At 45.2% G+C, this 13,248-nt stretch overlaps 1 protein-coding gene across 6 annotated transcripts in view; it reads left to right on the forward strand.

Moving 5' to 3' along the window:
- The window catches only part of LOC146775882 (death-associated protein kinase 2-like), a 668,281-nt gene that overhangs the window by 431,011 nt on the left and 224,022 nt on the right, over positions 1–13,248 (forward strand). For all 6 annotated transcript variants that reach the window (XM_085639575.1, XM_085639576.1, XM_085639574.1 and 3 more), the window contains one exon: positions 11,496–11,717. In XM_085639575.1, coding sequence (XP_085495701.1) covers positions 11,496–11,717 — 222 coding nt within the window. The remainder of the gene's footprint in view (positions 1–11,495; positions 11,718–13,248) is intronic.

The raw sequence follows: 13,248 nt of genomic DNA on the forward strand, positions 1-13,248 counted from the left end.
CCTTTGCAATGCATGTAGATGTTTATCTTCGTTTGTTTCACAAATAATACAATGATGATATTCATCATTTGCCTTGATCTTTCGAAGATTGTGGCTTTCCAGAACACCCACATATGGCCTTTCTTTCATAAATAAAAGACATTTTGTGTCTCTGTATTTCTAGGCAGTGGGAGAAAGATCTGTACCTCTTCCACTTACCACCTGATGAATGTTTTTTTCTCCGAACGTGGGCTTCGGTCGCTCTGTATGACATTTCTTGTTCACTGTCCTACATAAAAAGCACCAGGAATCGGAAAATAAGCCTCAACGTAGAGCAGGGGTGTCCAACATAAGTGCAAGACGACTGGATGCATGGCACCGTTTCTGGATAACTGCTGAATCTTCTGAAGAGTTTTATGGAAAGTCATTGTTTGAAAACATTTTCTAAGGTTATCCATTGATAGATATATCTAAAATGAAATTTTATGAAATGATAAAACATTTGCAGTATTACGTTTTACATAGTTTGTGCAAAAAACATCATTATATCATAACATTTGTCAAAGTACTCCAATCCTAATGATATAGTTGTGCTGAACATGCACATTGATTTTTTTTTTATTGTATCTTAAGAAAATGTGACTTACTGTGATAGGTTAGGCTCTTCTTTCACACAGATGTGAGGCATATTATTAAATAAAATATGCAACATTTTCATGGGAAATTTAGATTTTCCAAGAGGAAGGGGTTACAATGTCAATTTATGCGAATTTGACGTTCTTCAGATGCAAAACAAGATGTTTCTCAAATCAGAAAGAAGGTAAGGTGATGTGTGCTTCCTATCCTACTACATATGAATACTTTTAAATACCTAAATAATGTCGCCAAATATGTTGAAAACTCATTTTGCAGCTTTATAATGTGTAGTTCTCAATGGTGCATATTTGTGTCTATTGGCTGAGCCATCCACCTCTTCTTAAGTGTCCGATATTAAGGCCTCGTTCTCACTGCGCTCTTCTGATGGAAAATGATTGCCTCGCGCTCTGTGCATATTTGTGACTGTCTGTGAACATCCCAGTCTGGCACTCAGTCTTTCTTCTGTTGGAACACTGTGCCAAGCCCCCCAGCTTACCCTTCTGTGTTTTACCCCTCTTGCTCCTCTCTACACTACCCCATTCCTCGTGCGTGCAGTAATACAAGTGCACCAGGCTGCGGTTAGTGACCCATCATTGGCCCTTATTGGCAGTGCAAGCTCCTGTCTCCCAGTATGACCATTGCAAACAGAGTTTCAGTTACTACTTTGGGAGAATTCATACCACTAAACATATGTCTGCTTAGGTATGTGTCTGCAAAATTTGACTCAAATGTTCCTACAGCTACTCCCGAATGTCACTGACAAAGGCTTTAAATACTGTGAGCCTTAGGCCCTGTCCCACAGTGTCCTCCTTTGCAATTATGAGCAGGTCATTGTAGCGCCTGCCATCATAGGCATATGGAAGATGGAGGTGGACTGGGACAAGTGACAGCTGCCTGGGAGGGTCCATCGCCAGAGTGTTCAACAAGTGACGGGGGCGGTGAGGCCAGAGGTCCGGGCACACCTCACTTCACCTTTGGACACGGTTGAGCACAATCTATGACAAAAGCCAGCAGAGTCTTCAGGCAAAACCAGTGGGTATTTTGTGTTCGGAGGGGGTAAGGGTAGTCCGAGGGAGCCCTCATGACCTGTAGACAAGAGTGGGGAGTTTTAATGAGTAGTGACCGTGCTTTAGTCAGCAACTACCCCCCTGACTCTTAATCAAGTCTGAGGGAGTGGCACGGTCAAGAACCTATCAGGTTCCCAATATTCCAGTGGAAGCTGTTTGTCTTAGAAATCATTTGTGATACTTTTGATTATTCAGCAATATAGATTCTTTAACAAACATTAGGATGATTCTTCCAAAAAGGTTTCAAAATTCTACATGATTGAAACGTATGTGGAAAGTGTAATATTTTTGCTAATTTCTGCAGAAAAAACATGGATGCGATTGATAGGTCAGTAGGACAATTTAGTTACAGTTCATTCATCTTTTGATGGAGAATCAGACCCCTCACACGAAGCAGACTGCGAATATTACGCAAGTAGTCGCCATTATGTCATCTCACACATACCGTAAGACCAACACATTCTCACAGAGGTGGTGGAGATTGGCCACTACTGCCTGGTGGGGCATCAATGCCTAAGGCTTGATGCCAGGGTTGCTATCTCTCTCCTCTTCAGTCTTGCCTTGTGTTGTCTTCTGTCGCCTCCTTTTTACTACTTAATTTGTAAAAAAATTAAAAAATTATTTCAGGAGTCCAAAGTTGTTTTTTTGGACCCACCAGACCGTTCTGACCTGACAGTAGTTGAGTTTGCTGACTACCTAGACTTTTCTGTCTTGATTCTGCTTCATGTCTCTTTCTTCCCCCACCCTACACTTCCTTTATCTTTATCTCACTCTTCCAGGTTTTTTTCATCCCGCGTCCTCCCTTTGTCATTATTTTCCTCTTTCTCTTCCTGCTTCTTTCTTTGCTGTATTTTGTATCTTGCTAATGGGACCAATTCTTCTACCTCAAAATGAGTGTGAATGCCCACCACCTACATCTACAGGCACAAATTAAACATTGCCTAGACTCCAAGCCTCACTAGCAACCTTGTCGCTGATATTGCCATCATGTCTCTGTGATAGGTAGTCAGTACAGTGTATCATCAAAAATATAAGCCTGTCATTTAACAATTCCCTGGATTTACTTTGTGCTTCCACAGACAGAACCCTGTCTCTGGCATAGCTCTGACCTCACTCGAGACTTTTTACCAAAGTACGTGCATGCCAACTCTCCTGATTCAGGGAGGGGGCTACAGATTGCAAGGCTAGTCTCCTGCCTCTCGATTCATGCATGCAAAAACCAAATTCCTTGACAGGCTGCAGACTCTGCAGGGACTGGTCTTGTGTGACTCATATTATGCACAGCCAGTAACTTGCTTCTACAGTCAGGTGCACAACATTTTTGTCACACTCTTTCTGCCTGCCATAGCAATTTTTCTCCAGTATTGGGGTGTCTTTCATAGATTCACATGCTTGAATATTCCCCGTCGTCGGAGTGGGAGTCCCACGGTAAATAATATAGCAATATATAGAGCCATAATATATATATATATATATATATATACATATACATAAGTAATCATATAAAACAGAGATATAAGTAAGTAATACCATCAAAAATGTCCCTATATGAAATTTCCATAGAGATACATGGAAAGAGAAAAAAGACATTCGTAGTCTATCTCTGTCATTATGTTAGTCCAAACTGCGGCCAATCAGGCGCCAGCTCCTCTCTAGAACCTTCTCCTCAGAGCTTCTCACCTCAGATTTTCTACCGCACGTCGTGTGACAGGGAGTCTCCCTGAGTCAGAATGTCTTCCAGTAAGAAATCTTTGTTTAGACCATGTTCTTCATGTGGAAAGCTGCGTCTATTTTCTGAAGACCCACACAGTAAGTGTATTTACTGTTTGTACCCAGACCATGAGGTGGCAAAATGTAAAATTTGTAGAACCTTTTCTACAAAGACTTTAAAGGATAGAGAAGGCCACCTGTTAATATGGCTACAGAGACTGAAGGATAAGGACAACCCAGTTTCTGATGTGGAAAGTATGTATTCTGGCCGTTCTCAACCAGCCTCTAAGCGCAGTAGTGTGCAGGAGTTACCATCTCCTTTCCTCAAGAAAAAGAAACTTTCTTTGACTCTGACAGCTACCACTTCTGCTGTCGCACCTACTGTTTTGTCACCTAAGAAACACAGTTCTCAGGCTGAAGAGGCGTCTACTTCACAGTCCTCAGGAAAAAGACTGTCCGCCTCATCGACGATGCTGCCGACGACGAGAACGGCGATATCTGGCTCGTCGACGGTGACTATGACGACGACATCAGCTGCTTCGTCGTCGACGAGCGTTCTGTCGACGTTATCCTCGTCGACGGGGACCATCACTAGTACAAGGGCTGTGACTTCAATTTTGGCCATTACATCGTCGACGACGAAGAAGGCAAAGGTACCGTCGACGCTACCTGTGTCGTCGACGAAGGCGTCGTCGAACTCGTCGACGCCCACTCCGTCGTCGAAGAAGAATAAGATCCCGTCGACGGGATCGTCGACGGCGACTTCGTCGACCAAGACCTCGACGACGACAACTCCGTCGACGGCGGCTCCGTCGACGACGATGACTCCGTCGACGGCGGCTCCGTCGACGATGATTCAGACGACGATTCCGTCGACGACGGTTCCATCGACGTCGATTTCAAAGGCGCAAGGTTCACCGACGCATATTCCGTCGACAATCGTTCCATTTACGACAGCTCCGTCGACTAAGCCTTCTCCGAAGACATCCACAGTGTCTACCATACAGCAGTCAACGGCAGGTTCTTTCATAAGGATAAAGTTGAAAAAAGTAGCGTCTGCCCAAGAGTCAAGGAGGGAACACCTACCTCACGCATCTTCAGCATCGCTTTCAGAGGCGCAGCCTCCATCGCCTTTATTTGCTACGGATTCTGATCAGGAGTCCGAGGGTCTGCCGGAGTCCTTTGGAACGGCGCAAAGCCCATCCGACCTCATAATTAAATGCCAGGACAGCAGTGAGGATGAAGATCCAGTGTACATACAGCAGGTGCCTGCGAAACAGCCAAAGGCGACTCTTCCTTTGTCGCTTATAACTAATCTCCAACGCATGTTGGATGACTATAATCGACGCTTTCCGCTACCTCCACAAGGTTCTGAGGTCCCGTCAACTCCTGTGGTTCCAACTATACCACCGATACCAATAGAGAATCCTGTACCTCTGCTGCCGTCTGCACCACCAAGACAGGTCCCAGAGAGGTTGTTGCCTCAATATCAGCCTCCGCAGGAAGAAACAGAAGAGGGTGAACTCCCAGATGATGATGGGGATGTGGATGACGATGATGAGGATATGGCGGAGTGGGACAATTACCAAGTACAGACACCATCCCCCTCTCAGATAGTCACAGGGGATTCACCTCCAGTGGACATAGCAAATTTCCATCAATTAATGGAGAGGGCGGCGCAACGTTTTAAACTAACAACTGAGCGCAGAGAGGAAGATTGTTTCCTCTATGATTTCAAGAGTCAGCCGTTTAAACAGACTCATGCTATTCCTATTGTGGAATTTATTTGGGAGGAAGGCAAGAAGTTGATGCAAGCACCGAATACCTTGCCGGCACAGGTGCCTCGATTAGAGAAAAAATATAAGGCACCAATAGGAACCCCAGCATGCCTCACGGGACAGGCTAAACCTGAATCAGTCGTTACGCAGGCAGCGCAACGTAAGGCAAAAAATCCGACGTCGACTGTCACCGCACCACCGGACCGTGACGGACGTCGAATGGATGCCATAGGGCGTAAGTTCTATTCAATGGCCTCTACTGTGGTAAGAGCAGCTAATGCCTTGGCCATATTGGGTCGCTATGACCGACAGGTGTGGGCTGACATTTCAGAAGTACTGCAACAGTTACATGAGCCTTCTAAGGGGGAAGCAATGAAGTTGCTTCAAGAAGGAGAAGCAGCATCGACGGAGATAATTGATTGTGCAGTAGACATCGCCTGCACGGGATTCCGTCAGCTTGCCGGAGCGGCTGTTCTGCGCAGGCAAGGATGGTTAAAATCGACATCCTTTCGTCAGGAAGTACAATCCATGATTCTTAACATGGCTTATGACGGCGAAGCGTTGTTTGGAACTCACGTTGATGAGGAACTTCAATCCATAAAGAAGGACACTGAGACAGCTAGATCTTTAGGAAACCTTCAATTTCAAAGGCAGAATTTTCGTGGTGCACGCAGACGCGGCACCTCCTCCTCCTCCAATTTTCGAAGGGGTAATAATCAATACAGACCCTATAATCAAGGATCCAACCGATATTCCAATACCCAGCAACAGCAATCTTCCCGACAGCAGGCTTCTAAGTCGTATAGAGGGAAATCCTCATACAGAGGAAACGCATCTAAGAGACAGTGACTCTTTCCGGACATGCATGGTTGGAGGTCGAATCTCTCTGTTCTTTTCACAATGGTCCTCCATCACAAGGGACCGTTGGGTTTTGGACATTGTGAAGAAAGGACACGCCTTAGAATTCACCAAATTCCCTCCTTCCACACCACCCTCCGGACCACCACCTGCTCACATGAAAGAACTTTTACATCAAGTTCGACTTCTACAGCAGAATGGAGCTGTAGAAATGGTGCCAGTATCGCAAAGGGGAAAGGGTTTTTATTCCCGTTTCTTTCTGATCACAAAGAAGAACGGGGAGTGGAGGCCCATCCTCGATTTAAGGGCACTAAACAAATACCTAAAGAGCCAATCCTTTCGTATGATGACGCTAGTAGACATCTTGCGTCTACTCTCGCAGGAAGATTTCATGGCAACTATAGATCTCCAGGATGCCTATTTTCATATTCCGATATTACAAAGGCATCGAAGGTTCCTGCGTTTTCGAGTGGGTCAACACGATTACCAATTCAAGGTGTTACCGCTTGGTCTGCGCTCGGCCCCTCGTGTGTTCACGAAGGTACTAGCTCCAGTGATAGCGTTTCTGCGACTTCAGGGAGTGCAGATTTTTCCATATCTGGACGATTTTCTCCTAAAATCCCAGTCAAGCACTCACCTAGAACAACACATACTTCTGTGCCAGAACGTGTTTCGCTCACTAGGTCTGTCGATAAATGCAGCAAAATCCCAACCTCATCCTGCTCAACAAAGGGATTTTCTGGGAGCAACTCTGGAAACGGTATCAGCAAGAGCGTTTCTTTCCCAAGAGCGTCTGCAAAAGATACTACGACTGGTGGTGTTAATCAGATCAAAAGAGTCAGTTTCTGTGAGATTGTTAAAATCGTTTCTGGGGATGGCGTCATCCTCCATTGCCTTAGTTCCTCATTGCAGGCTGAGAACACGTCCTATTCAGGAAGCACTGGACGTTCAGTGGCGTCAAGTCACGGGTTCGTTCCACGATATGGTACGTGTCACAGATCAAATGAGGTCAGCGCTCGCATGGTGGGCAAATCCAGCCAACCTCACAGAAGGCATGTCTTTTCTGTCGGTGCCGCCGGACAGGACAATCACGACAGACGCCTCATTAGAGGGATGGGGTGCACATTTGGAAGTTCTCTCCGTAAAAGGAAGATGGTCAGCACAGCAAAGAACTTGGCACATCAACAGGTTGGAGTTGATGGCAATTTATCTTGCTCTCGAGTCATTTCTGCCCTTGATCCAGGGAGAATCAGTGCTAATACAAACAGACAACACAACCTGTATGCACTATGTCAACAAACAAGGCGGAACAAAATCCCCAAGTCTGTCCAGGTTAGCTCAAAGAATTTGGGACTGGTCTCTCAGTCATCAAATCATGATTACAGCAGTACACCTACCAGGAGTAGCCAATATCCTAGCGGATTCCCTAAGCAGGTCCTCCTCGTCGACCCACGAGTGGGAATTACACCAACCCACTCTAGAGAGGATATTCCAAATATGGGGTCGTCCACAACTGGATCTTTTTGCTACGCCGGAGAACCGGAAATGCCGGAATTATGCAAGCTGGCATCCCCACAAGGGCTCGCAGGGGAATGCCCTTTTGATAAACTGGTGCAATCTATTTGCGTACGCCTTTCCTCCAATTCCCCTCATACCTCGGGTCCTTTGGAAAATGAAGAGACAGCCTTGCCACCTGATTCTAATAGCCCCACGCTGGCCCCGACAACCGTGGTTCTCAGAACTGCTTCTGATGTCCCAATGTCAACCAATCCTCCTGCAACAGCGGACAGATCTGCTCACGATGAGCGAAGGGAGAATTTGTCATCCAAATCCCTCCTCACTGAGCTTATCGGCCTGGAACCTGAACACCATGAGTTCGCCCATCTAGACATCCCGCAGGATTGTAGGGATATTTTGGCCCAAGCAAGAGCACCCTCTACAATCAGGACATACAAGTTCAAATGGAAAAAATTCTGCCACTGGTGTGCTGCTAACGGAGTCCACCCGATACACTCCACGGTGCACCAATTACTACCTTTCTTCTTGCACTTAGCTAATTCTGGTTTGTCTCACGCAACCCTACGGGTTTCTTGGCAGCAATTTCCCGTTTTCGGCAGGATGGCTCAAATTCCCTTTGTTCTTCAAGAATAATCCGCCAATTTTTTAAGGGTTTGTTTCGGAAATTCCCGCCAATTCGACGCCCTCCTCCGTTGTGGCATCTTAACGTTGTGTTGGCGCAATTGATGAGACCTCCGTTCGAGCCCATTCACAAGGCCGACCTAAAATATCTAACTTGGAAGGTCGCACTACTTCTGACATTAACGTCTTCACGTCGTGTCAGTGACATTCATGCTTTTACCGTCAAACCTCCGTTCCTGCAGTTCAAACCGGATGCTGTAGTGTTACGCACCAATCCATCATTCCTACACAAGGTGCCTACTGATTTTCATATTAATGAACCAGTAATATTAAAGACCTTCTTTGCCAACCCTCAGACACCTGCAGAGCAAAGATTGCACTCTTTGGACGTGAAGCGATGCCTAAAATTCTACATCAGTAGGACAAGTTCGTTTCGAAAGTCCGATCAACTTTTTATAGCATATGGACGTTGTCATAAGGGACGTCAGGTTACTAAGCCGACCATTGCTCGATGGATTTCGGCAGCTATTGCTTTCTGCCACCAAAAGGCAAACAAACCCCTACAGTCTTCAGTGAGAGCGCACTCCACTAGGGCAGTATCATCATCGACTGCCTTATTTGCTGGAGTACCTTTGCAACACATCTGCAGAGCAGCTACGTGGTCGACCAGACACACATTTACTAAGCACTACTGCTTGGCAACTTTAAGCGAAGAGGACGCTGCAGTAGGACAGGCAGTGCTACGCAATCTTTTTAAATAAGGTGAGCCTCTTCCTCCCGCCTCCATATTGTTTCCAGTTATAATTGACATATGATGCATTTATACAATTACAGTTATTCATTACTGTCATATGCATGAGAAGATTTATTGTCATTATAATTTCAAGGCTCTGTGATCATGGAAACAATGATGATTGTTACTGCTAGCTATTCTATATTCAAGCATGTGAATCTAAGAAAGACACCCCAATACTGGAGAAGAACAATTGTTACTTACCTGTAAACAGGTGGTTCTCCAGTATTGGTGTCTTTCATAGATTCACATGCGACCCTCCCTCTTCCCTTCAGAGGCTCTCTTCTCCTCATACACTCTAAGGTCACTTTGGTGCTACGAAAATCTGAGGTGAGAAGCTCTGAGGAGAAGGTTCTAGAGAGGAGCTGGCGCCTGATTGGCTGCAGTTTGGACTAACATAATGACAGAGATAGACTACGAATGTATTTTTTCTCTTTCCATGTATCTCTATGGAAATTTCATATAGGGACATTTTTGATGTTATTACTTACTTATATCTCTGTTTTATATGATTACTTATGTGTGTATATATATATATATATTCACTGAAAAAAACATAGGTTTCACACATGTTATAGTTAGCGGAAATTTTACTGATAAAAAACCAATGAAATTCCCCGTTATAGTTAGTGCAGGCAACTATAACTCACGCGACCACAATCCTCTGCTGATGCTAATACTGTATTTAGACACTTATTTGCCCATGTCTTCTTCCATAATTTTTTAGCTATACATATATTACAAATATTTTTTTTTCATAAAGACACATATGTCATCAGCAGAAGATTGCGGTAGCGTGAGTTATAGTTGCCTGCACTAACTATAACGGGGGAATTTCATTGGTTTTTTATCAGTAAAATTTCCGCTAACTATAACATGTGTGAAACCTATGGTTTTTTCAGTGAATTTGTACGGTTTTTTAAATGCTAAGTTACTTTACGCCATTTGTGGCGTGCGCGCCCACTTAACGCAGTTCGTTCCGTGCGCGCACGGTGCGCTTTGCGCACCGTGCGCGCACAGTGAGCACGCGGTGCGCGACGCAGTTAGTGCCGTGCACGCACGGTGGGCACGCAGTGCGCTACGCGCACCGCGTGCCCACATTACGCTAGATGGGCCATGTACGCACGATGCGCTTCGCGCACCGTGCGCACATGGAGGACATATGATGCACTTCGTTTTGAAAGGTAATATTTAAATTTTTCACACCTCTGATAAGCCATGCCCAAATGGTGCCCTTCGGGCACCATTTGCACATGGGGTGGGGAGAGTGTGGATAATTTTTTTTTTTTAATATTTATTTACCGTACGCGTACGGTAAGCGTAATCGGCGAAATTAGCGAAAAAATAAAAATTCCGTTTTTGGCCTTGGGGGATCTTTGGGGACTCCCTCAACATGGCTAGGTGTTTTGGAGCTGTCCAAACAGCCCCTTTACATGTTTTTGTGCTTTGTATTTTAATCCACACTCTCAGTGCGAGAGAGAAAATGGCGGCCGCCGCTTCCTGGTTTCGGCCGATTCGAATGTTTACTAAGATCTAAGAGCCAATCAGAATCGCGCTCGCGCACGCCACCGTACGCGTACGGTAAGCGTACCGTAAGCGCACCGTAAGCTGGCTCAGATATATATATTGATTTAAAGGCTATTTTCTCAGAATCTACTGAACAGATTTACACCAAACCTACAAAAGGCACTTCCTTGACCTGAGGACTACCTCTCTGCCAAATTTCTAGTAATTCTGTTCAGCCGTTTGGGCTGTAGCTGTGTCTAAAGGTCCTATGGAAAAATGCATGGGAAAAACGCGTTTTGGGACCCCCCTTTTATCTCAGCCCCTGCTTGACGAATCCCCCCGAGACTTTCAGGGTAGGAGCGTAGCGCCCCATCTATTTTGAAAAATTCGCGAGGATTCGTCGACCGGCGCCAAAGTTATTCAAAATAGAATGTTGCGGATTTCCTATGGAAACGTGGTCCTAACTATAACTACCTACTGGCGACCGCCAGTAGGTAATATATATATATATTATGGCTCTATATATTGCTATATTATTTACCGTGGGACTCCCACTCCGACGACGGGGAATATTCAAGCATGTGAATCTATGAAAGACACCAATACTGGAGAACCACCTGTTTACAGGTAAGTAACAATAGTTCCTCTGTGCTCCTGATAGGTCAGGAAAGAATGAACATTTGCATTTCTGATATCCAATCCTGCAGCAGCACACTTGCAAGTCCCATACATGCCAATCGGCCCGATGCAGGCCGCAACAGACCTTAATGGGAGAATACATTCTCCCGATTGTAAAAAATAAAAAATAAAAAACTCACACTTTCCTCTTAAAAAATGTTGCCATATATGAAAGTTTGTTGTCCCGATGGGCCTCTTTTTTACCCAACAGCATGAAGGAACCAATGAGTGGTGGTAAAATGAATTGGTTCCGTGGCATCTCCAGAGTATGCACCAATAATACAAAGATGGTATTGTGTCATCACCGTGTGTGTGGAAAATCTTAAGATCTTATATCTCTCATCCATTCAGTGGCCACTTTGGTGTAGTGAAGAAATGCCGTGAGAAGAGCTCGGGCACACTCTACGCTGCCAAGTTTATCAAGACCCGGAAGTGCAAGGGCAGCCGGCGAGGGTTGGACCGAGAGCAGGTGGAGCGCGAGGTATTCATCCTCCAACAGTTGGATCACCCCAACATCATGCGGCTGTATGACCTCTTCGCCAGCAAAGCTGAGATGGTGCTCATTCTAGAGCTGTGAGTACTGCACGATACGCTTATGCAGACGTGTTGTCTTCCTCAATTAACTAATGCTCTCTCGGGCTGCACCCTGATTTAGGTAGTGAGGCAAGGCTGTTGTATTATGTTGTTGTAATGCTTGTTTTCTTTTGCGGTGCTAAATATCTAATGGAGTCACGTGACTGGAATGCCAGACCTTTAATTAAATGGGCTATACGATGAATAATGCTAACGATATGTCTCAAAATCCAAGCAAGCGTCATTAAGCAAAGCAGCGTTCCAGAATGCCTATTGCTGGTGATTGTTAGAGAAGCAGGCCTGGATAATGTCTATCACTTTCTTTCTTAGCTTGATGGCCCCTTTAGCAAATCAAAAAGGGACACTGCAGATTATGTAACAGCCTTCGGAGGCTTTTACCAGGGATTTGATAGGAAGGAGTTGTTCTAGACGTGGATAACTTTTTGAATCTAGGCCCTTAATAAGGAAGGTATTCTTTTTTTGAAGTTAGAGGGCAGAGTGTTCCTACAGGAGTCTGGAGAGATTCAGGTAGAGGTAAGTTATTTCAAGTTAGGCTCTAAGGCTACAACAGCAGCAGTTAGGAGCTGTCGGGGAGCCATCCTCCCTCCAGCTCTCCCTGTCTCGTAGCTTCCACTGCCGACCACACACCAACATTGTATTAGCTCACTCTCACCAGGCCGCTCTCAGCTCAGACATACAGGGAATGGGGGCAACCTGTGCACTACAGTCTTCCTGTATGGCAAATGTAAATGTGTAATGAGTGGTAGCTGGTGGAGGATGCAAAGGCGGTAGTAAGTAGCTTACTCTGCAGTTGGGAGCTGGGTTGCCACCTCACTTAATCGCATCAGGACACCATGCTTTAAGTCCTGTGCTTCCCTTTTACAAATCATTGTTATAAGATGGGTCTGTCCAGTTGGCTTAAGTGAAGCAAATCAAGACTACAACACCCAGAATGCATGTGGCTGTGAAATGAAAGCACAGGCGTGAGACGATGGGGCCTTCACAACGTGGCGCGGGATGTTAGTCTCCAGTAGGGGCCGTTATAAACTCGGTCCCTGTTTTCTCGTCTTCAGCTATTGGAAATCAACGAGCATCTCTGTTCTTGTAAATGTCCATACGTGTTTTACATACTTTGAGGTTGTTCCTTCATATTTGCAGTGCAATAATGACTTTGGCCATGTCAGCCTTTGCCGGAACTTGAATCTTAAAAATGATACTTTGCAAAGAAAAAAGCCTGTCGCGATGAGTGGATTTACCTGAACACCCCCCTTACACTATCCAGACCAAATATTCTTTTAAAATCCGACTTTTTCGGCAAGAATGTTGAGATATAAACTTGTATGTTTACAAATCAGTAAGTGCCTTTTCTGAACTCATTGTCGAAACTTTTTTGGGAAGCATTGAAAACATATTCTGTTTAATTCGGTTTTGAATTTCTGCATAATGACCTGGTTGCGTGCGGCCCGCTTTACAACTCCAGACAGAACCGGGTTCGACCAACATTTATATGGTACCCCACTCCTGAGACCCT

This window comes from Triturus cristatus, chromosome 12 (genome assembly GCF_964204655.1).
Source record: "Triturus cristatus chromosome 12, aTriCri1.1, whole genome shotgun sequence".
Classification (NCBI taxonomy): Eukaryota; Metazoa; Chordata; class Amphibia; order Caudata; family Salamandridae; genus Triturus; species Triturus cristatus.